This window comes from Bombus flavifrons, unplaced genomic scaffold (genome assembly GCF_040668555.2).
Source record: "Bombus flavifrons isolate JBK064 unplaced genomic scaffold, iyBomFlav1_principal scaffold0030, whole genome shotgun sequence".
Lineage (NCBI taxonomy): Eukaryota > Metazoa > Arthropoda > Insecta > Hymenoptera > Apidae > Bombus > Bombus flavifrons.
In genome coordinates this window covers 249762-276701 of record NW_027184775.1, presented here as the reverse complement: position 1 = coordinate 276701, position 26940 = coordinate 249762, and the positions used below count along the sequence as shown (strand labels likewise).

Below are 26940 nucleotides of genomic sequence, written 5' to 3'. Positions count from 1 at the left end.
TGTCTTTATTATATCGCAACGATGGCTAATTTCAATGAAGACTCACCAAACACCCACAATCCTGACCCCAACGCTACTCCGACATATATATATATATATATATATATATATATATATATAGAAGGATCTAATATATTTTCATAATACATAATGAAACGTACAAATATTTCGTACAAATTTTATATTACATACTTTGTTGGAATAAATTATTTTCAAACCTTAGTCACACTTCATTGAAGGACCGAAGCTCTCTTTAAGAGTTCTTTGACTATTTCATTATTTGTTGAGGTGCATAAATATGGAGGAGTTAATTCGCGATAAGCCAAACAAATTCGCTTAGAAGTTATATCTTCTCTTAAAACACAATGTTCCCATTTATACCTACAAAAAATATAGAAGAGAATCTAGTAATTATGTAAATAATGCAATAAAATTCACATTCATTATATTCTATTTTATCTATGTTATAAAATACTTTCTCAAGTTGTACCTGACAATTAAAATAATTGTATAACTAAATTTGCCAAACAATTACAGAAATATAATACGATATAGATGTTTAAGTACTAATTCGCCATGTCTGTAAGAAAAATTTCTTGCCTTGCACTATCATAAAGAATCATAAGCGATCCCTCTGGCATTGGGAGCCTTACAACGATATCTTTATTACTTTCATTTTTATCATTTGTATCAAATTCGAAGCCTTCGAGTATAGTGGAATACTCTGCAACGCTTTCTAAATTATATTTTGTATCTGGACCATGGTAAGGACTCATTGTTAAAACTGAGTTACCCATGACATTCACAGTAACTATTCTTTCACCCCAAATCCAGCAGTCATCGATATGTGGATCTATTGAAGCTCCTCGTAGCGAATCATACTCTAAAGTACATTGTTCTACCGTTTGGAAATTATTAAGCATGGGTACTTGGCAAAATTTTTGTTGCACAAATTGAGTAGACTTTGGAAAACCATCAAAAAAACCCAACTGAAGCTTTCTTTTCTTGAAGTTGCATTTTGGACCAAAATTCTGGAGTTTTTAAATTATGTCTTAAATCTTCCTATCTTATCTATTAATAAACTTTATCGATATCTCAAAATTTTATAATAATAAATGTAGTTATATATTATACTGTTTGAAATACCTGTTTCCTTCTTCCACTCTGAGAAACTTCCCAAGGTATTTTTTCAAGCGCGTTCTTCAATGAATTAATTTCCCAAGGATTTAGAAAATCTAGCTTTGTATAAAAGTGAATATAAAACAATAGGTTAATATTAATTTCTTACGAATATTATCTCAAATATAAATAATAATAATAAAATTATTATTCTAACAATACTTTTTATCAAGTTCTCTTCACTAAAAAATCTTACTTCTTTTTTTATAATTGATGGTTGATAATCTCTTGTTATATTCTTAAATGTAAATTAGTTTGAAAGGGAAAATTAACGAATAATATTGCCATGAATTAGAAATTAAATAATGGAAGGATGTATCGGATACAGGTAAGTAAATACCTTTATATATACACCAGGAAATTCTATGGCTGTTCCTCGATGATACGGATGATTTTTGTAAAGATCAGCATCCCAACCAGGCCACGATTTGTCACAGTTTGGACAATATACATAACTGGAACATTTCTAAAATATTATAATCCATAATAGTTAATAAGACATAGAAACAAATTTTAAATGTTATGTGTGTAAATTTAATAAAAAAGTAAATTATCTAGTTCAATAACAACGTTACCTTTCATATTTTGTACATAAAACAGTAACTTTGCCTACATTAATACATACTGCCTACATTAAAAATTACATACTTGCGTTAGAAAATCATTTGTTTCATTGACGGATAAATTAAATAATAAATAAATAATTTAAATCTTTCATAAAAAATATTAAAAATAGCAATGCTACCAAATAAATTAATTGTCCAAGTATATAACATAATAGAAAACTTATTTGTAAAAAAGACAAACTTTTGGGACATAACCTCAAAATGAGTCTTAAGATTGGGTTTCACAATCTTATGTTCAGTTTCGCAGAGAAGACAAGATCTTATTCCCTTTCAACCACAAGAACGCACTGTTTCCATCCTTTAATAAGTAACAAAGAACTTAAAAGTCGCTAAATACTTATTTCGAACTATATTCATATGTACATATGTATACATATTTTAGACACATAGTACGCGAAAGTCAGGGAACTAAAGGACAATGTCGATGCGATAGCATAAGAAGGGTAATACGTTGGTTGGGTCTTCTATACGTGTTAACTTTATTCGAAATTACTAGAATAATTTACTATCGACTATAAATCTCCTCGTTTATAATAATGCCTTTATAATAAACTTTTCAACTGATAATCTTTTTACAATCTTCTTTTGACAGAACATTAGCACATTGCCAAGTGTATACCAACAGGTATACAAGGAACACACGACTTTCGTGCGATGTCATTTGTGTTTCAACCATCGTACAATGAACATCGAAGAATTGAACTTTTTCGAATTAAATTATCAATTTACAACATTTGCGTTATTAATTTGTAAGATTCAAGCTATTAATTTACAACATTTAAACTATTCTTTTCTAACAATTTACTATTAATTTATTAACTAATTCAATGGATTAATTTATTAACATTTAAACTATTAATTTGAAACATATAAACTATTGTAGTATCGTGGTCAGATTGTCTAAGAAATATCGGGTGAACTATAAACAATTTTGCGAGAGAGCCTAAGTGCCGACAGGCCGAAAGGGTCGGGAAACTTCAATGGGCCAAGCGGCCCATCAATGTGTCGTCGGTCCTTCAGTCTAGTGATTACGCGGAAAAAGGCGACGTGATCAGGATCGCGGACGGTTACGGAACACGTACGTGGTGGGGGTATGAGAAGAACAAAGGGATGCTTAAGGAAAAAAGGCAAGTTAATCGGCAGTCGTGAATTGGTAGTCGAATTGTGAGGAGGTAGTTAGTTGCGAGTCAAGAGTTGAGCTGAGAGAGTTGAGTCGAGACAGAGTTGCCGAGTTGTCATGAGTTGTAAACTATTAGTTGTGAGTTATTAATTATCAATCTAATTGTCTTAGTTATATCGTATTACTACATTAAGTTCACGTTAAATAACCATCGTTTCCTGTTTAATCCACTGTAAGTAGATCCATCTATCAATAAATTTATCATATAGAATAGAAATCATTGGAAATCCTAATTTCTAATATTTCTGAATAAATAATCCTATACTATTAATTTACAATATTTAAAATATTAATTTATAACATTTAAACTATTAATTTGTAACATTTGGAACATTAATTTATAACATTTAAACTATTAACCCTTTGCGGACGGGGCCGCGTATCTTGTCAGGTTCAAAATAATGTTCGTCACCACTATTATTACTATCGAACATGTTCTTTCTGGAACTTTTAGGCATCGTGTATAAGGTATTGTAAAAAATATATAAAAAGCTTTGTGATTCATCTGGTAATGCCATTGAAAGATTGAAATTTGTTCTGACTCGACTATCATCCTGCATCGCAAGTTTACGTTAAACGGAAGATAAGTTTTTTGAAAATCTAAAATCTTCATAACATAATACTGTTTAGTTTATTATACCCATGCCCAAATACGCATAAGATTATCGCTCAGAAAAATAGAAGTACGCCAGCCATTTCTAAATAACTGTCCGGAACTGTGAACAGATTCAGGCAGCTATATGTCGACACGCGTCCGCAACGGTAAAAAGACTTGGGCAGCTATTTGCCGACACTCGTCCGCAAAAGGTAAATTTAATACATTTGGAACAATAATTTATAACTTTTAAACTACCCTTTGTACTCGACCGCCTTTTCGGTTGGTCGTAGCAACAGCTCGAGACAATTTTGCGCGTATGTGACGAGTGTATTGTAGGTAATATAAAATGATTTTATATAAAAATTAATTTAAAAAGACATTATATTTTAATAATTCATATATATATACATCTTTGAAAGTATAATTTTTTAATATTTTTTTGTATCTTTTTATTACGATAATTTATAAAACGTCTGCCATGATGCATCCTTGGCTTGTCGGGACAAGTATCGTAATAATAAGTTGTTTCGCGTCTTTCTCCTGCTTTGTTTCGGTAAGAACACACATAACAATACTTTTTTGTTCTTGTTAAAATTACATGGAGCTTTCCATTTAACCGAATTTCATCACAATTAGCAGTCGATGTCGAAGCTCGATCTCGTGGTTGTCCAATATCTCCTCTTAACTGGTCTACTAAAGTTTTTGTAAATCGCAGGTGGTTAAATGGCTTTTCGTTCTTTTGTCTTTTTTTTTATAGAACATGTGAATTAATTAAACAAATTTCCAAATCCATTTTTTTAGACATTTTTACAACATTTAAGCCATTAATTTTCCTTTAAGCTGTTTATTTACAACATTCGAACATTTAATTTATAACGTTTGACCTATTGATTTGTAGCATTTAAAATAATAATTTACACCATTTAAAACATTAAATTACAACGTTTGAGTTGTTAATTCAGGGCCTTTGAATCATTAATTTATAACATTTACGCTATTTATTTGTAACATTTATACCATTTATTAACGACATTTAAAAGGAACATTTGTGATATCTGCAAACCGTTTCTGTTTGATCGACCGTTGGTATTTTGCCACGTGTATACCAACAGGTATGCAAGGAACACATTTACCCTCGTGCGACGTCAGTTGTGTTTCAACCAGTGTACAATGCAGATCGAAGAATTAAACTTTTACGAATTAACTTATTAATTTATAACATTGCGGCTATTAATTTGTATCATTCAAAGTATTAATTTACAGTGTCTACCTATTCTTTTCTTACGATTTACCATTAATTTATAACCATTTAAACTATTAATTTATAACGTTTGACCTATTGATTTGAAGCATTTAAAATAATAATTTACACCATTTAATACATTGAATTACAACGTTTGAGTTGTTAATTCAGGGCCTTTGAATCATTAATTTATAACATTTACGCTATTTATTTGTAACATTTATACCATTTATTAACGACATTTAAAAGGAACATTTGTGATATCTGCAAACCGTTTCTGTTTGATCGACCGTTGGCATTTTGCCACGTGTATACCAACAGGTATGCAAGGAACACATTTACCCTCGTGCGACGTCAGTTGTGTTTCAACCAGTGTACAATGCAGATCGAAGAATTAAACTTTTACGAATTAATTTATTAATTTATAACATTGCGGCTATTAATTTGTATCATTCAAAGTATTAATTTACAGTGTCTACCTATTCTTTTCTTACGATTTACCATTAATTTATAACCATTTAAACTATTAATTTATAACGTTTGACCTATTGATTTGAAGCATTTAAAATAATAATTTACACCATTTAATACATTGAATTACAACGTTTGAGTTGTTAATTCAGGGCCTTTGAATCATTAATTTATAACATTTACGCTATTTATTTGTAACATTTATACCATTTATTAACGACATTTAAAAGGAACATTTGTGATATCTGCAAACCGTTTCTGTTTGATCGACCGTTGGCATTTTGCCACGTGTATACCAACAGGTATGCAAGGAACACATTTACCCTCGTGCGACGTCAGTTGTGTTTCAACCAGTGTACAATGCAGATCGAAGAATTAAACTTTTACGAATTAATTTATTAATTTATAACATTGCGGCTATTAATTTGTATCATTCAAAGTATTAATTTACAGTGTCTACCTATTCTTTTCTTACGATTTACCATTAATTTATAACCATTTAAACTATTAATTTATAACGTTTGACCTATTGATTTGAAGCATTTAAAATAATAATTTACACCATTTAATACATTGAATTACAACGTTTGAGTTGTTAATTCAGGGCCTTTGAATCATTAATTTATAACATTTACGCTATTTATTTGTAACATTTATACCATTTATTAACGACATTTAAAAGGAACATTTGTGATATCTGCAAACCGTTTCTGTTTGATCGACCGTTGGCATTTTGCCACGTGTATACCAACAGGTATGCAAGGAACACATTTACCCTCGTGCGACGTCAGTTGTGTTTCAACCAGTGTACAATGCAGATCGAAGAATTAAACTTTTACGAATTAATTTATTAATTTATAACATTGCGGCTATTAATTTGTATCATTCAAAGTATTAATTTACAGTGTCTACCTATTCTTTTCTTACGATTTACCATTAATTTATAACCATTTAAACTATTAATTTATAACGTTTGACCTATTGATTTGAAGCATTTAAAATAATAATTTACACCATTTAATACATTGAATTACAACGTTTGAGTTGTTAATTCAGGGCCTTTGAATCATTAATTTATAACATTTACGCTATTTATTTGTAACATTTATACCATTTATTTACGACATTTAAAAGGTACATTTGTGATATCTGCAAACCGTTTCTGCGTGGACTCGGCGCAACACACGCTGGAGCACTGTCCGGCGTGGGCGTTGCCTCGCAGCGCCCTCGATTCTGAGATAGGGGGAGACCTCTCTCCGCCGGCGGTGTTTGGTGCGCTGCTGGCGAACGAGAGGAGTTGGAAGGAGGTCGCCACATTCTGCGAGCAGGTGACGCTGCGGAAGGAGTTGGCGGATAGCGAGAGAGAGAACGGAATTCCCATCCCGAAAGGGTAGGCGGACGGCGGCGGGGTGTGGGGGGGGGGGCACGCCACTTCCAGGCGAGCTCGGACCGCTTCGCCGTCAGGTGTGTCTTAGGCGTCGGCCGCTTCGGCGCCACGGTGCCGCTAAATCGCCTGGTCGGGGAACCAGGAGGTCTTGCATGGCGGCCCGTCGGGGATGGCGCGATGCGCGGTGGCAGCATTGCAACGGGGGCGTGGACTCGGCGCAACACACGCTGGAGCACTGTCCGGCGTGGGCGTTGCCTCGCAGCGCCCTCGATTCTGAGATAGGGGGAGACCTCTCTCCGCCGGCGGTGTTTGGTGCGCTGCTGGCGAACGAGAGGAGTTGGAAGGAGGTCGCCACATTCTGCGAGCAGGTGACGCTGCGGAAGGAGTTGGCGGATAGTGAGAGAGAGAACGGAATTCCCATCCCGAAAGGGTAGGCGGACGGCGGCGGGGTGTGGGGGGGGGGCACGCCACTTCCAGGCGAGCTCGGACCGCTTCGCCGTCAGGTGTGTCTTAGGCGTCGGCCGCTTCGGCGCCACGGTGCCGCTAAATCGCCTGGTCGGGGAACCAGGAGGTCTTGCATGGCGGCCCGTCGGGGATGGCGCGATGCGCGGTGGCAGCATTGCAACGGGGGCGTGGACTCGGCGCAACACACGCTGGAGCACTGTTCGGCGTGGGCGTTGCCTCGCAGCGCTCTCGATTCTGAGATAGGGGGAGACATCTCTCCGCCGGCGGTGTTTGGTGCGCTGCTGGCGAACGAGAGGAGTTGGAAGGAGGTCGCCACATTCTGCGAGCAGGTGACGCTGCGGAAGGAGTTGGCGGATAGCGAGAGAGAGAACGGAATTCCCATCCCGAAAGGGTAGGCGGACGGCGGCGGGGTGTGGGGGGGGCACGCCACTTCCAGGCGAGCTCGGACCGCTTCGCCGTCAGGTGTGTCTTAGGCGTCGGCCGCTTCGGCGCCACGGTGCCGCTAAATCGCCTGGTCGGGAACCAGGAGGTCTTGCACGGCGGCCCGGCGGAGGTGGCGCGATGCGCGGTGGCAGCATTGCAACGGGGGCGTGGACTCGGCGCAACACACGCTGGAGCACTGTTCGGCGTGGGCGTTGCCTCGCAGCGCTCTCGATTCTGAGATAGGGGGAGACATCTCTCCGCCGGCGGTGTTTGGTGCGCTGCTGGCGAACGAGAGGAGTTGGAAGGAGGTCGCCACATTCTGCGAGCAGGTGACGCTGCGGAAGGAGTTGGCGGATAGCGAGAGAGAGAACGGAATTCCCATCCCGAAAGGGTAGGCGGACGGCGGCGGGGTGTGGGGGGGGGGCACGCCACTTCCAGGCGAGCTCGGACCGCTTCGCCGTCAGGTGTGTCTTAGGCGTCGGCCGTTTCGGCGCCACGGTGCCGCTAAATCGCCTGGTCGGGAACCAGGAGGTCTTGCACGGCGGCCCGGCGGAGGTGGCGCGATGCGCGGTGGCCGCGCATCGCGCCGTTAGTTATAATTGCATAACTCGAGGTGGACTCGGCGTGGAGGGGACTCGTGATGGCATGCTAATGAGCGTTTCTAGGGTCCTCTCCGTAATGCGCCAGGTACGGCCACCGTGGAGGTTTTAGCCGGTACGAATCCGGCACTACCCAGCGCTCTCTCCCCGGAGGGCGCGGGGCGCCTATGAAGGTTTCCTCCACGAAAAAAAAAAAAAAAAAAAAAAAAAAAAAAAAAAAAAAAAAAAAAAAAAAGGACTGAACTTTACTATCTTTATATGTATATTTTAAATTAACACTCAAATTAAAAAATGAATGGCAAACAATTAAATCCGTCGTAATAGCGCCAGGTGAAATAAAAAATGACTTATTATCGTTATTATTAAATATGTAATAATCGCAATTTTTAATGCAACGAAGTCGGAGGGCATCCGACTTCATCACTACGAAACATTTAATTAAATCATTACAACTCTCTCTAGATATACATTTTTAATACACTCCAACTTTAAAAGTGATTACAATGAACATACATGTATATCTTCAATCACAAATATTCAAACTAATTGTTAATATAATATCGTTATAATATCAGTTAGTAGTATTATTAATATTGTTAATATAAAATTTTTCAGTATATCATGTAATTAACATAAACAAAAACGCGATATGCAAGAAGACCTATCCTAAACTAATAAATTTAAAAACAGAATGTTACTACTCACGGGTATAAAAAATACCCGCGGTCACTATGCTCGCAAAAAATTCTACGTAATACAACCAGTCACCCGTGTCGATTCGGACCTTTCGTCCTACGACATGATTGGGTGACCGGAGGAACAGAAATGTACGCGACTCACCGTTCGAAGCGAAGAAACAGAGGACGTACCATGGATGCTGCGCCATCCCAGCGAATATCATCAGGGAGACTAACATCAGTCAGGAACTGTTGAAAGGCCAATGGTGGAAATGGAGGTTGCGAAAAATCTGTTACAAAACAAAACACGATGAGTGATTGCTGACTATTAGAAAAGTTGGAGATAGTGAAAAATGAAAGTTTATTAACTTTCGTAACTTTAGTAATGATAAAGATTGAAATTCTAATAAACTTTGATAAGAGTAAAAACTTAATCTCTAATATGAAAGTTTAAAATCTAAAAATTAAGAATCTAATGATTTCTAAAATATGTTAGTCATTTGTTTCATAATTCTGTATTAAGACTTTAATACATATTTTATTTCAATGAAAGAATAACCTCAGAAAATGCTAACCTCATAAATTTTCAATCGAATTGCGTTTCTTAATTGATAGTGATAAAAGAAAAATATACAGAATAGACATAATTGAAGTACGATATGTAAAGTTAGTTACATTTTTGGATTTTGAGCCACCATTGGAGCATTCCCAAAGAAGACAAAGAAGTTGAAGCTGTGATACATCTATAACAAGACATAAAATATCATTAATATCGTTAATACATTATAACAAACATGGAACTTTAGATAATGGAACAATAAGATAATACATTAAAAATTCATTTGAAATAAGAGAATAATTTCATACATCGGGATCTTTCAAAAGAATCAATGGACTCACGTGACGCACTCTTGTGCACAAAATAACTGCAAGATTCAGTGAAAGAGAAGAATAGATTTTTATATCTCGTTCCAAATCAGATAAGTATCATTGTACAGAATGGGCTCAGAATTGATTCGACATATCACACGGTGTCCCACGATGTCCCACGATGTCCCACGATGTCCAACGGTGTCCAACGGTGTCCAACGGTGTCCAACGGTGTCCAACGGTGTCCAACGGTGTCCAATGGTGTCCAAAGGTGTCCAAAGGTGTCCAACGGTGTCCAACGGTGTCCAACGGTGTCCAACGGTGTCCCACGATGTCCCACGGTGCCCCCGCGGGGGGGTATTAGTCCAGTCTAGATCACCAAAACTATTTTGGATGATCAAGACCAGACTATATTCAAGTAGTTTTTAGCTTGATATCGTTTTCAAATAATAATACTAATATTCAAAATAGTACTTGGTGTATTATTATTTGGAAAACGATACCAATTACCGGGACCCACCACGAGGAGGTAACTACGCTCGGGTCCCATTTACATAAAGAGTTTCTAAGCATTGGAAGCAGAGATGTAAAATTATTTTATAGTAAAGAAGTGGCGTGTATTGAAATTCATTAATTAGAATAGCTGTAGTACGTGGATCCGCATAATCATACTTGAATATTGAATTTATCATCGAAGAAACGAAACTATGCGAGGTACCAATTGTAGTGCGTATGGACAAATGATAAGATGTCGTTGCCTTCGGTTAAATTGCACTTGCTTCCTTGATTCCATGAATATGGTGCTGTGTCCTTGGTTTTGAGCAGAAATGGAAAATTACATCTTAAAATTACACTCTGTGTTACCACAGGTTTTATACGAAATAATGAAATGAGAGATTAATTACTGTATTTATAATTAAAAAATAATGCTATATAGAAATAAAATAGCACTTCAAAGACTTGATGGATTCCGTTAATAAAATAAAACAAAATAAATCATTAGTTCACTCACTACGAATTGATAGTATTGATTTAAATCAATGGATGTGGAGTTACAAATTAAAGGCTTAAATGTTATAAATTAATAGCTTAAATGTTAGAAATTAATGGCTTAAATGTTAGAAATTAATAGTTTAAATGTTATAAATTAATGGCTTAAATGTATAAAATAACAGTTTAAATGTTTTAAATTACTGGCTTACATGTTATAAATTAATAGTTTAAATGTTAGAAATTAATGGCATAAATGTTAGAAATTAATAGCTTAAATGTATAAAATAACAGTTTAAATGCTGTAAATTAATGGCCTAGATGTTGTAAATTAATAGCTTAAATGTTATAAATTAATTGCTTAAATGTTATAAATTAATAGCTTAAATGTTGTAAGTTAATGGCATAAATGTTATAAATTAATAGTTTAATAGACGTTATAAATTAATACTTTAAATGTTAGAAGTTAATAGATAAAGTGCTATAAATTAATAGTTTAAATGTTGTAAATTAATAGCCTAAATGTTATAAATTAATAGCATGAATGTTATAAATTAATAGTTTAGACGTTATAAATTAATTCATTAAATGTTATAAATTAATGGTTTAAATGTTATAAATTAATAGCTTAAGTGTTGTAAATTAATGCTTTAGACGTTATGAATTACTAGTTACAATGTTGTTGTTTGATATTTTTTCTTACTTACCTGATATTTATGTTCTTCTTCGATGTTCACTCTCCGGAATTTCAGGCACAAAAGAATTCGCGCGCGACTTCCGTGTTCCTTATATAACTTGACAAGGCGTCGGTTTGTTAATCAAACGGTAACGATTTTTTGACATAGCATGAGACGGTTTTTCCATTATAACAAAATCAAATCGAACGATTTCTTAATTTTTATCATAAATTGGCGCCTTCAACGATTTAATACGATATCAATTTTTATCATTTTAATAGTTTCTACAAACTATGCCTAAATTCACACCTCCATGATACTAGTCTTCGACTATCAATTAGTTTGAACAAAAAGGGAAAAGAGCCTAAGGGCAGTCGATGACGATACTGTGAAATAAGTTAAGGTATTAAATAATCAGACAGATAACATTCATATTAAGCGTTGTATTATATTATCGATATTCGTTTATTTACTCCTGCTAATTAAAAATAAAATGACCTTTTTTCTTGAATAACACCTACATTACTGTATGCGATATTTAAAATTCTTAATTAATACTTACTTAAAAGTCAGGTTCTTTTTTAATTCCACTCAAGTTGAACGAGTAAATTTACTCGTTATAGCTGTAACATAAAATGGCTCTTTTTTCTTCAATACCGACTGCATCGCAGTACGTGATACAATTATTAATTATGTAGCGAATAATATGAACTACTTGACTATAATCCCGGTTAGATTCGTCACAAGGTTTGCACTGTGTCCACACCGGTGCCAGACAAATCCGATGCTATTATAGTTTTTTTTAATGTTCATGACAGAAAATTCAATTCAACGTATCTCCGCTGTTCTTCGGGATACATGGACAATCCGATAAGCGTTCTACTCCACATTTGCTGCTTTATACAGCGCATATCAGAATGTTTGCACTGTGTTCAAACTGGTCCCAGTCAAATCCGATACAATTTTTGTCTTTTTTAATTCTCAAGGCCAATAACTCAATTCAACGTAGATCCTCTATTTTTTGGGATACGTGGACAATTCGATACGCGTTCTACTCCACATTTGCTGCTTTCTACAGGGCATATGAGAATGTTTCCACCGTGTTCACACTGGTCCCAGTCGAATCCGATACAATTTTAGTTTTTCTTAATTCTCAAGGCCAATAATTCAATTCAACGTAGATCCTCTGTTTTTCGGGATACATGGACAATTCGATACGCGTTCTACTCCACATTTGCTGCTTTATACAGCGCTTATCACAGTTTTTGCACTATGTTCACACTGGTCCGAGGCAAATCCGATACAATTTTAGTCTTTTTTAATTCTCAAGGCCAATAATTCAATTCAACGTAGATCCGCTGTTTTTCGGCATACATGGACAATTCGACACGCGTTGTACTCCACATTTGCTCCTTTATACAGCGCATATCAGAATGTTTGCACTTTGCTCACACTGGTCCCAGTCAAGTCCGATACAATTTTACGGTTTTTTAATTCTCAAGGCCAATAATTCAATTCAACGTAGATCCTCTGTTTTTCGGGATACATGGACAATTCGATACGCGTTCTACTCCACATTTGCTGCTCTATACAGCGCATATGAGAATGTTTGCGCTGTGTTCACATTCGTCCCAGTCAAATGCGATACAATTTTAGTCTTTTTTAAATCTCAAGGCCAAAGATTCAATTCAACGTAGATCCTCTGTTTTTCGGGATACATGGACAATTCGAAACGCGTTCTACTCCACATTTGCTGCTTTATACAGCGCATGTGAGAATGTTTGCACTGAGTTCACACTGGTCCCAGTCAAGTCCTATACAATTTTAGGGTTTTTTAATTCTCAAGGCCAATAATTCAATTCAACGTAGATCCTCTGTTTTTCGGGATACATGGACAATTCGATACTCGTTCTACTCCACATTTGCTGCTTTATACAGCGCATATCAGAATGTTTGCACTGTGTTCACACTGGTCCCAGTCGAATGCGATACAATTTTAGTTTTTTTTAAATCTCAAGGCCAAAAATTCAATTCATCGTATCTCCGCTGTTTTTCTGGATACATGGACAATTCGATACTCGTTCTACTCCACTTTTTCTGCTTTATACAGCGCATATCATAATGTATGCGCTGTGTTCACACTGGTTCCAGTCGAACACGATACAATTTTAGTCTTTTTTAATTCTCAAGGCCAATAATTAAATTCAACGTAGATCCTCTATTTTTCGGGATACATGGACAATTCGATACGCGTTCTACTCCACATTTGCTGCTTTATACAGCGCTTATCAGAGTTTTTGCACTGTGTACACACTGGTCCCAGTCGAATCCGATACAATTTTAGTCTTTTTTAATTCTCAAGGCCAATAATTCAATTCAACGTATCTCCGCTGTTTTTCGGGTTACATGGACAATTCGATACGCGTTCTACTCCACATTTGCTGCTTTATACAGCGCTTATCACAGTTTTTGCACTGTGTTCACACTGGTCCCAGTCGAAACCGATACAATTTTGGTCTTTTTTAATTCTCAAGGCCAATAATTAAATTCAACGTAGATCCTCTATTTTTCGGGATACATGGACAATTCGATACGCGTTCTGTTCCACATTTGCTGCTTTATACAGCGCATATCAGAACGTTTGCACTGTGTTCACACTGGTCCCAGTCGAATCCGATACAATTTTAGTCTTTTTTAATTCTCAAGGCCCATAATTAAATTCAACGTAGATCCTCTATTTTTCGGGATACATGGACAATTCGATACGCGTTCTACTCCACATTTGCTGCTTTATACAGCGCTTATCACAGTTTTTGCACTGTGTTCACACTGGTCCCAGTCGAACACGATACAATTTTAGTCTTTTTTAATTCTCAAGGCCAATAATTCAATTCAACGAATCTCCGCTGTTTTTCGGGATACATGGACAATTCAATACGCGTTCTACTCCACATTTGCTGCTTTATACAGCGCATATCATAATGTTTGCGCTGTGTTCACACTGGTTCCAGTCGAACACGATACAATTTTAGTCTTTTTTAATTCTCAAGGCCAATAATTAAATTCAACGTAGATCCTCTATTTTTCGGGATACATGGACAATTCGATACGCGTTCTACTCCACATTTGCTGCTTTATACAGCGCTTATCACAGTTTTTGCACTGTGTTCACACTGGTCCCAGTCGAACACGATACAATTTTAGTCTTTTTTAATTCTCAAGGCCAATAATTAAATTCAACGTAGATCCTCTATTTTTCGGGATACATGGACAATTCGATATGCGTTCTACTCCACATTTGCTGCTTTATACAGCGCTTATCACAGTTTTTGCACTGTGTTCACACTGGTCCCAGTCGAACACGATACAATTTTAGTCTTTTTTAATTCTCAAGGCCAATAATTCAATTCAACGTATCTCCGCTGTTTTTCGGGATACATGGACAATTCGATACGCGTTCTACTCCACATTTGCTGCTTTATACAGCGCACATGAGAATGTTTGCGCTGTGTTCCCACTGGTCGAAGTCGAATCCGATACAATTGTAGTTTTTTGTAATTCTCAAGGCCAATAATTCAATTCATCGTAACTCCGTTGCTCTTCGGGTTCCATGGACAATTCGATACGCGTTCTACACCACATTTGCTGCTTTATACAGGACATATGATAATGTTTGCACTGTGTTCACACTGGTCCCAGTCGAATGCGAAACAATTTTAGTTTTTTTTTAATCTCAAGGCCATTAATTCAATTCAACGTATCTCAGCTGTTTTTCGGGATACATGGACAATTCGTTACGCGTTCTACTCCACATTTGCTGCTTTATACAGCGAATACCAGAATGTTTGCACTGTGTTCACACTGGTCCCAGTCGAATCCGATACAATTTTAGTCTTTTTTAATTCTCAAGGCCAATAATTAAATTCAACGTAGATCCTCTATTTTTCGGGATACATGGACAATTCGATACGCGTTCTACTCCACATTTGCTGCTTTATACAGCGCTTATCAGAGTTTTTGCACTGTGTTCACACTGGTCCCAGTCGAATCCGATACAATTTTAGTCTTTTTTAATTCTCAAGGCCAATAATTCAATTCAACGTATCTCCGCTGTTTTTCGGGTTACATGGACAATTCGATACGCGTTCTACTCCACATTTGCTGCTTTATACAGCGCTTATCACAGTTTTTGCACTGTGTTCACACTGGTCCCAGTCGAAACCGATACAATTTTGGTCTTTTTTAATTCTCAAGGCCAATAATTAAATTCAACGTAGATCCTCTATTTTTCGGGATACATGGACAATTCGATACGCGTTCTATTCCACATTTGCTGCTTTATACAGCGCATATCAGAACGTTTGCACTGTGTTCACACTGGTCCCAGTCGAATCCGATACAATTTTAGTCTTTTTTAATTCTCAAGGCCCATAATTAAATTCAACGTAGATCCTCTATTTTTCGGGATACATGGACAATTCGATACGCGTTCTACTCCACATTTGCTGCTTTATACAGCGCATATCATAATGTTTGCGCTGTGTTCACACTGGTTCCAGTCGAACACGATACAATTTTAGTCTTTTTTAATTCTCAAGGCCAATAATTAAATTCAACGTAGATCCTCTATTTTTCGGGATACATGGACAATTCGATACGCGTTCTACTCCACATTTGCTGCTTTATACAGCGCTTATCACAGTTTTTGCACTGTGTTCACACTGGTCCCAGACGAACACGATACAATTTTAGTCTTTTTTAATTCTCAAGGCCAATAATTAAATTCAACGTAGATCCTCTATTTTTCGGGATACATGGACAATTCGATATGCGTTCTACTCCACATTTGCTGCTTTATACAGCGCTTATCACAGTTTTTGCACTGTGTTCACACTGGTCCCAGTCGAACACGATACAATTTTAGTCTTTTTTAATTCTCAAGGCCAATAATTCAATTCAACGTATCTCCGCTGTTTTTCGGGATACATGGACAATTCGATACGCGTTCTACTCCACATTTGCTGCTTTATACAGCGCACATGAGAATGTTTGCGCTGTGTTCCCACTGGTCGAAGTCGAATCCGATACAATTGTAGTTTTTTGTAATTCTCAAGGCCAATAATTCAATTCATCGTAACTCCGTTGCTCTTCGGGTTCCATGGACAATTCGATACGCGTTCTACACCACATTTGCTGCTTTATACAGCGCATATCATAATGTTTGCGCTGTGTTCACACTGGTTCCAGACGAACACGATACAATTTTAGTCTTTTTCAATTCTCAAGGCCAATAATTAAATTCAACGTAGATCCTCTATTTTTCGGGATACATGCACAATTCGATACGCGTTCTACTCCACATTTGCTGCTTTATACAGCGCTTATCACAGTTTTTGCACTGTGTTCACACTGGTTCCAGTCGAACACGATACAATTTTAGTCTTTTTTAATTCTCAAGGCCAATAATTAGATTCAACGTAGATCCTCTATTTTTCGGGATACATGCACAATTCGATACGCGTTCTACTCCACATTTGCTGCTTTATACAGCGCTTATCACAGTTTTTGCACTGTGTTCACACTGGTTCCAGTCGAACACGATACAATTTTAGTCTTTTTTAATTCTCAAGGCCAATAATTAGATTCAACGTAGATCCTCTATTTTTCGGGATACATGCACAATTCGATACGCGTTCTACTCCACATTTGCTGCTTTATACAGCGCTTATCACAGTTTTTGCACTGTGTTCACACTGGTTCCAGTCGAACACGATACAATTTTAGTCTTTTTTAATTCTCAAGGCCAATAATTAGATTCAACGTAGATCCTCTATTTTTCGGGATACATGGACAATTCGATACGCGTTCTACTCCACATTTGCTGCTTTATACAGCGCTTATCACAGTTTTTGCACTGTGTTCACGCTGGTTCCAGTCGAACACGATACAATTTTAGTCTTTTTTAATTCTCAAGGCCAATAATTAAATTCAAAGTAGATCCTCTATTTTTCGGGATACATGGACAATTCGATACGCGTTCTAATCCACATTTGCTGCTTTATACAGCGCATATCAGAATGTTTGCACTGTGTTCACACTGGTTCCAGTCGAACACGATACAATTTTAGTCTTTTTTAATTCTCAAGGCCAATAATTCAATTCAACGAATCTCCGCTGTTTTTCGGGATACATGGACAATTCAATACGCGTTCTACTCCACATTTGCTGCTTTATACAGCGCATATCATAATGTTTGCGCTGTGTTCACACTGGTTCCAGACGAACACGATACAATTTTAGTCTTTTTCAATTCTCAAGGCCAATAATTAAATTCAACGTAGATCCTCTATTTTTCGGGATACATGCACAATTCGATACGCGTTCTACTCCACATTTGCTGCTTTATACAGCGCTTATCACAGTTTTTGCACTGTGTTCACACTGGTTCCAGTCGAACACGATACAATTTTAGTCTTTTTTAATTCTCAAGGCCAATAATTAGATTCAACGTAGATCCTCTATTTTTCGGGATACATGCACAATTCGATACGCGTTCTACTCCACATTTGCTGCTTTATACAGCGCTTATCACAGTTTTTGCACTGTGTTCACACTGGTTCCAGTCGAACACGATACAATTTTAGTCTTTTTTAATTCTCAAGGCCAATAATTAGATTCAACGTAGATCCTCTATTTTTCGGGATACATGCACAATTCGATACGCGTTCTACTCCACATTTGCTGCTTTATACAGCGCTTATCACAGTTTTTGCACTGTGTTCACACTGGTTCCAGTCGAACACGATACAATTTTAGTCTTTTTTAATTCTCAAGGCCAATAATTAGATTCAACGTAGATCCTCTATTTTTCGGGATACATGGACAATTCGATACGCGTTCTACTCCACATTTGCTGCTTTATACAGCGCTTATCACAGTTTTTGCACTGTGTTCACGCTGGTTCCAGTCGAACACGATACAATTTTAGTCTTTTTTAATTCTCAAGGCCAATAATTAGATTCAACGTAGATCCTCTATTTTTCGGGATACATGGACAATTCGATACGCGTTCTACTCCACATTTGCTGCTTTATACAGCGCTTATCACAGTTTTTGCACTGTGTTCACACTGGTTCCAGTCGAACACGATACAATTTTAGTCTTTTTTAATTCTCAAGGCCAATAATTAGATTCAACGTAGATCCTCTATTTTTCGGGATACATGGACAATTCGATACGCGTTCTACTCCACATTTGCTGCTTTATACAGCGCTTATCACAGTTTTTGCACTGTGTTCACACTGGTTCCAGTCGAACACGATACAATTTTAGTCTTTTTTAATTCTCAAGGCCAATAATTAGATTCAACGTAGATCCTCTATTTTTCGGGATACATGGACAATTCGATACGCGTTCTACTCCACATTTGCTGCTTTATACAGCGCATATCATAATGTTTGCGCTGTGTTCACACTGGTTCCAGTCGAACACGATACAATTTTAGTCTTTTTTAATACTCAAGGCCAATAATTAAATTCAACGTAGATCCTCTATTTTTCGGGATACATGGACAGTTCGATACGAGTTCTACTCCACATTTGCTGCTTTATACAGCGCATATCAGAATGTTTGCACTGTGTTCACACTGGTCCCAGTCGAATCCGATACAATTTTAGTCTTTTTTAATTCTCAAGGCCAATAATTCAATTCAACGTAGATCCTCTATTTTTCGGGATACATGGACAATTCGATACGCGTTCTACTCCACATTTGCTGCTTTATACAGCGCTTATCACAGTTGTTGCACTGTGTTCACACTGGTCCGAGTCAAATCCGATACAATTTTAGTCTTTTTTAATTCTCAAGGCCAATAATTCAATTCAACGTATCTCCGCTGTTTTTCGGGATACATGGACAATTCGATACGCGTTCTACTCCACATTTGCTGCTTTATACAGCGCTTATCACAGTTTTTGCACTGTGTTCACACTGGTTCCAGTCGAACACGATACAATTTTAGTCTTTTTTAATTCTCAAGGCCAATAATTAGATTCAACGTAGATCCTCCATTTTTCGGGATACATGGACAACTCGATACGCGTTCTACTCCACATTTGCTGCTTTATACAGCGCTTATCACAGTTTTTGCACTGTGTTCACGCTGGTCCCAGTCGAATCCGATACAATTTTAGTCTTTTTTAATTCTCAAGGCCAATAATTAAATTCAACGTCGATCCTCTATTTTTCGGGATACATGGACAATTCGATACGCGTTCTACTCCACATTTGCTGCTTTATACAGCGCTTATCACAGTTTTTGCACTGTGTTCACACTGGTTCCAGTCGAACACGATACAATTTTAGTCTTTTTTAATTCTCAAGGCCAATAATTAGATTCAACGTAGATCCTCTATTTTTCGGGATACATGGACAATTCGATACGCGTTCTACTCCACATTTGCTGCTTTATACAGCGCTTATCACAGTTTTTGCACTGTGTTCACACTGGTTCCAGTCGAACACGATACAATTTTAGTCTTTTTTAATTCTCAAGGCCAATAATTAGATTCAACGTAGATCCTCTATTTTTCGGGATACATGGACAATTCGATACGCGTTCTACTCCACATTTGCTGCTTTATACAGCGCTTATCACAGTTTTTGCACTGTGTTCACACTGGTTCCAGTCGAACACGATACAATTTTAGTCTTTTTTAATTCTCAAGGCCAATAATTAGATTCAACGTAGATCCTCTATTTTTCGGGATACATGGACAATTCGATACGCGTTCTACTCCACATTTGCTGCTTTATACAGCGCTTATCACAGTTTTTGCACTGTGTTCACACTGGTTCCAGTCGAACACGATACAATTTTAGTCTTTTTTAATTCTCAAGGCCAATAATTAGATTCAACGTAGATCCTCTATTTTTCGGGATACATGGACAATTCGATACGCGTTCTACTCCACATTTGCTGCTTTATACAGCGCTTATCACAGTTTTTGCACTGTGTTCACACTGGTTCCAGTCGAACACGATACAATTTTAGTCTTTTTTAATTCTCAAGGCCAATAATTAAATTCAACTTAGATCCTCTATTTTTCGGGATACATGGACAATTCGATACGCGTTCTACTCCACATTTGCTGCTTTATACAGCGCTTATCACAGTTTTTGCACTGTGTTCACACTGGTTCCAGTCGAACACGATACAATTTTAGTCTTTTTTAATTCTCAAGGCCAATGATTAGATTCAACGTAGATCCTCTATTTTTCGGGATACATGGACAATTCGATACGCGTTCTACTCCACATTTGCTGCTTTATACAGCGCTTATCACAGTTTTTGCACTGTGTTCACACTGGTTCCAGTCGAACACGATACAATTTTAGTCTTTTTTAATTCTCAAGGCCAATAATTAGATTCAATGTAGATCCTCTATTTTTCGGGATACATGGACAATTCGATACGCGTTCTGCTCCACATTTGCTGCTTTATACAGCGCTTATCACAGTTTTTGCACTGTGTTCACACTGGTTCCAGTCGAACACGATACAATTTTAGTCTTTTTTAATTCTCAAGGCCAATAATTAGATTCAACGTAGATCCTCTATTTTTCGGGATACATGGACAATTCGATACGCGTTCTACTCCACATTTGCTGCTTTATACAGCGCTTATCACAGTTTTTGCACTGTGTTCACACTGGTTCCAGTCGAACACGATACAATTTTAGTCTTTTTTAATTCTCAAGGCCAATAATTAGATTCAACGTAGATCCTCTATTTTTCGGGATACATGGACAATTCGATACGCGTTCTACTCCACATTTGCTGCTTTATACAGCGCTTATCACAGTTTTTGCACTGTGTTCACACTGGTTCCAGTCGAACACGATACAATTTTAGTCTTTTTTAATTCTCAAGGCCAATAATTAGATTCAACGTAGATCCTCTATTTTTCGGGATACATGGACAATTCGATACGCGTTCTACTCCACATTTGCTGCTTTATACAGCGCTTATCACAGTTTTTGCACTGTGTTCACACTGGTTCCAGTCGAACACGATACAATTTTAGTCTTTTTTAATTCTCAAGGCCAATAATTAGATTCAACGTAGATCCTCTATTTTTCGGGATACATGGACAATTCGATACGCGTTCTACTCCACATTTGCTGCTTTATACAGCGCTTATCACAGTTTTTGCACTGTGTTCACACTGGTTCCAGTCGAACACGATACAATTTTAGTCTTTTTTAATTCTCAAGGCCAATGATTAGATTCAACGTAGATCCTCTATTTTTCGGGATACATGGACAATTCGATACGCGTTCTACTCCACATTTGCTGCTTTATACAGCGCTTATCACAGTTTTTGCACTGTGTTCACACTGGTTCCAGTCGAACACGATACAATTTTAGTCTTTTTTAATTCTCAAGGCCAATAATTAGATTCAACGTAGATCCTCTATTTTTCGGGATACATGGACAATTCGATACGCGTTCTGCTCCACATTTGCTGCTTTATACAGCGCTTATCACAGTTTTTGCACTGTGTTCACACTGGTTCCAGTCGAACACGATACAATTTTAGTCTTTTTTAATTCTCAAGGCCAATAATTAGATTCAACGTAGATCCTCTATTTTTCGGGATACATGGACAATTCGATACGCGTTCTACTCCACATTTGCTGCTTTATACAGCGCTTATCACAGTTTTTGCACTGTGTTCACACTGGTTCCAGTCGAACACGATACAATTTTAGTCTTTTTTAATTCTCAAGGCCAATAATTAGATTCAACGTAGATCCTCTATTTTTCGGGATACATGGACAATTCGATACGCGTTCTACTCCACATTTGCTGCTTTATACAGCGCTTATCACAGTTTTTGCACTGTGTTCACACTGGTTCCAGTCGAACACGATACAATTTTAGTCTTTTTTAATTCTCAAGGCCAATAATTAGATTCAACGTAGATCCTCTATTTTTCGGGATACATGGACAATTCGATACGCGTTCTACTCCACATTTGCTGCTTTATACAGCGCTTATCACAGTTTTTGCACTGTGTTCACACTGGTTCCAGTCGAACACGATACAATTTTAGTCTTTTTTAATTCTCAAGGCCAATAATTAGATTCAACGTAGATCCTCTATTTTTCGGGATACATGGACAATTCGATACGCGTTCTACTCCACATTTGCTGCTTTATACAGCGCTTATCACAGTTTTTGCACTGTGTTCACACTGGTTCCAGTCGAACACGATACAATTTTAGTCTTTTTTAATTCTCAAGGCCAATAATTAAATTCAACTTAGATCCTCTATTTTTCGGGATACATGGACAATTCGATACGCGTTCTACTCCACATTTGCTGCTTTATACAGCGCTTATCACAGTTTTTGCACTGTGTTCACACTGGTTCCAGTCGAACACGATACAATTTTAGTCTTTTTTAATTCTCAAGGCCAATGATTAGATTCAACGTAGATCCTCTATTTTTCGGGATACATGGACAATTCGATACGCGTTCTACTCCACATTTGCTGCTTTATACAGCGCTTATCACAGTTTTTGCACTGTGTTCACACTGGTTCCAGTCGAACACGATACAATTTTAGTCTTTTTTAATTCTCAAGGCCAATAATTAGATTCAATGTAGATCCTCTATTTTTCGGGATACATGGACAATTCGATACGCGTTCTGCTCCACATTTGCTGCTTTATACAGCGCTTATCACAGTTTTTGCACTGTGTTCACACTGGTTCCAGTCGAACACGATACAATTTTAGTCTTTTTTAATTCTCAAGGCCAATAATTAGATTCAACGTAGATCCTCTATTTTTCGGGATACATGGACAATTCGATACGCGTTCTACTCCACATTTGCTGCTTTATACAGCGCTTATCACAGTTTTTGCACTGTGTTCACACTGGTTCCAGTCGAACACGATACAATTTTAGTCTTTTTTAATTCTCAAGGCCAATAATTAGATTCAACGTAGATCCTCTATTTTTCGGGATACATGGACAATTCGATACGCGTTCTACTCCACATTTGCTGCTTTATACAGCGCTTATCACAGTTTTTGCACTGTGTTCACACTGGTTCCAGTCGAACACGATACAATTTTAGTCTTTTTTAATTCTCAAGGCCAATAATTAGATTCAACGTAGATCCTCTATTTTTCGGGATACATGGACAATTCGATACGCGTTCTACTCCACATTTGCTGCTTTATACAGCGCTTATCACAGTTTTTGCACTGTGTTCACACTGGTTCCAGTCGAACACGATACAATTTTAGTCTTTTTTAATTCTCAAGGCCAATAATTAGATTCAACGTAGATCCTCTATTTTTCGGGATACATGGACAATTCGATACGCGTTCTACTCCACATTTGCTGCTTTATACAGCGCTTGTCACAGTTTTTGCACTGTGTTCACACTGGTTCCAGTCGAACACGATACAATTTTAGTCTTTTTTAATTCTCAAGGCCAATAATTAGATTCAACGTAGATCCTCTATTTTTCGGGATACATGGACAATTCGATACGCGTTCTACTCCACATTTGCTGCTTTATACAGCGCTTATCACAGTTTTTGCACTGTGTTCACACTGGTTCCAGTCGAACACGATACAATTTTAGTCTTTTTTAATTCTCAAGGCCAATAATTAGATTCAACGTAGATCCTCTATTTTTCGGGATACATGGACAATTCGATACGCGTTCTACTCCACATTTGCTGCTTTATACAGCGCTTATCACAGTTTTTGCACTGTGTTCACACTGGTTCCAGTCGAACACGATACAATTTTAGTCTTTTTTAATTCTCAAGGCCAATAATTAGATTCAACGTAGATCCTCTATTTTTCGGGATACATGGACAATTCGATACGCGTTCTACTCCACATTTGCTGCTTTATACAGCGCTTATCACAGTTTTTGCACTGTGTTCACACTGGTTCCAGTCGAACACGATACAATTTTAGTCTTTTTTAATTCTCAAGGCCAATAATTAGATTCAACGTAGATCCTCTATTTTTCGGGATACATGGACAATTCGATACGCGTTCTACTCCACATTTGCTGCTTTATACAGCGCTTATCACAGTTTTTGCACTGTGTTCACACTGGTTCCAGTCGAACACGATACAATTTTAGTCTTTTTTAATTCTCAAGGCCAATAATTAGATTCAACGTAGATCCTCTATTTTTCGGGATACATGGACAATTCGATACGCGTTCTACTCCACATTTGCTGCTTTATACAGCGCTTATCACAGTTTTTGCACTGTGTTCACACTGGTTCCAGTCGAACACGATACAATTTTAGTCTTTTTTAATTCTCAAGGCCAATAATTAGATTCAACGTAGATCCTCTATTTTTCGGGATACATGGACAATTCGATACGCGTTCTACTCCACATTTGCTGCTTTATACAGCGCTTATCACAGTTTTTGCACTGTGTTCACACTGGTTCCAGTCGAACACGATACAATTTTAGTCTTTTTTAATTCTCAAGGCCAATAATTAGATTCAACGTAGATCCTCTATTTTTCGGGATACATGGACAATTCGATACGCGTTCTACTCCACATTTGCTGCTTTATACAGCGCTTATCACAGTTTTTGCACTGTGTTCACACTGGTTCCAGTCGAACACGATACAATTTTAGTCTTTTTTAATTCTCAAGGCCAATAATTAGATTCAACGTAGATCCTCTATTTTTCGGGATACATGGACAATTCGATACGCGTTCTACTCCACATTTGCTGCTTTATACAGCGCTTATCACAGTTTTTGCACTGTGTTCACACTGGTTCCAGTCGAACACGATACAATTTTAGTCTTTTTTAATTCTCAAGGCCAATAATTAGATTCAACGTAGATCCTCTATTTTTCGGGATACATGGACAATTCGATACGCGTTCTACTCCACATTTGCTGCTTTATACAGCGCTTATCACAGTTTTTGCACTGTGTTCACACTGGTTCCAGTCGAACACGATACAATTTTAGTCTTTTTTAATTCTCAAGGCCAATAATTAGATTCAACGTAGATCCTCTATTTTTCGGGATACATGGACAATTCGATACGCGTTCTACTCCACATTTGCTGCTTTATACAGCGCTTATCACAGTTTTTGCACTGTGTTCACACTGGTTCCAGTCGAACACGATACAATTTTAGTCTTTTTTAATTCTCAAGGCCAATAATTAGATTCAACGTAGATCCTCTATTTTTCGGGATACATGGACAATTCGATACGCGTTCTACTCCACATTTGCTGCTTTATACAGCGCTTATCACAGTTTTTGCACTGTGTTCACACTGGTTCCAGTCGAACACGATACAATTTTAGTCTTTTTTAATTCTCAAGGCCAATAATTAGATTCAACGTAGATCCTCTATTTTTCGGGATACATGGACAATTCGATACGCGTTCTACTCCACATTTGCTGCTTTATACAGCGCTTATCACAGTTTTTGCACTGTGTTCACACTGGTTCCAGTCGAACACGATACAATTTTAGTCTTTTTTAATTCTCAAGGCCAATAATTAGATTCAACGTAGATCCTCTATTTTTCGGGATACATGGACAATTCGATACGCGTTCTACTCCACATTTGCTGCTTTATACAGCGCTTATCACAGTTTTTGCACTGTGTTCACACTGGTTCCAGTCGAACACGATACAATTTTAGTCTTTTTTAATTCTCAAGGCCAATAATTAGATTCAACGTAGATCCTCTATTTTTCGGGATACATGGACAATTCGATACGCGTTCTACTCCACATTTGCTGCTTTATACAGCGCTTATCACAGTTTTTGCACTGTGTTCACACTGGTTCCAGTCGAACACGATACAATTTTAGTCTTTTTTAATTCTCAAGGCCAATAATTAGATTCAACGTAGATCCTCTATTTTTCGGGATACATGGACAATTCGATACGCGTTCTACTCCACATTTGCTGCTTTATACAGCGCTTATCACAGTTTTTGCACTGTGTTCACACTGGTTCCAGTCGAACACGATACAATTTTAGTCTTTTTTAATTCTCAAGGCCAATAATTAGATTCAACGTAGATCCTCTATTTTTCGGGATACATGGACAATTCGATACGCGTTCTACTCCACATTTGCTGCTTTATACAGCGCTTATCACAGTTTTTGCACTGTGTTCACACTGGTTCCAGTCGAACACGATACAATTTTAGTCTTTTTTAATTCTCAAGGCCAATAATTAGATTCAACGTAGATCCTCTATTTTTCGGGATACATGGACAATTCGATACGCGTTCTACTCCACATTTGCTGCTTTATACAGCGCTTATCACAGTTTTTGCACTGTGTTCACACTGGTTCCAGTCGAACACGATACAATTTTAGTCTTTTTTAATTCTCAAGGCCAATAATTAGATTCAACGTAGATCCTCTATTTTTCGGGATACATGGACAATTCGATACGCGTTCTACTCCACATTTGCTGCTTTATACAGCGCTTATCACAGTTTTTGCACTGTGTTCA

The 26940-nt window shown here is 37.4% G+C and overlaps 1 protein-coding gene across 1 annotated transcript; it reads right to left on the bottom strand.

The window, feature by feature from the left end:
• Positions 1-230: 230 nt before the first annotated feature.
• Positions 231-2026, bottom strand: LOC138189373 (alpha-ketoglutarate-dependent dioxygenase alkB homolog 4-like; the record flags this gene model as incomplete). Its single annotated transcript, XM_069131437.1, has 5 exons — positions 231-381; positions 601-1031; positions 1147-1239; positions 1520-1634; positions 2001-2026. Coding segments are annotated over 5 exons (816 nt in total), but the record flags the coding sequence as incomplete, so codon positions are not given.
• Between the last annotated feature and the right edge of the window lie 24914 nt (positions 2027-26940).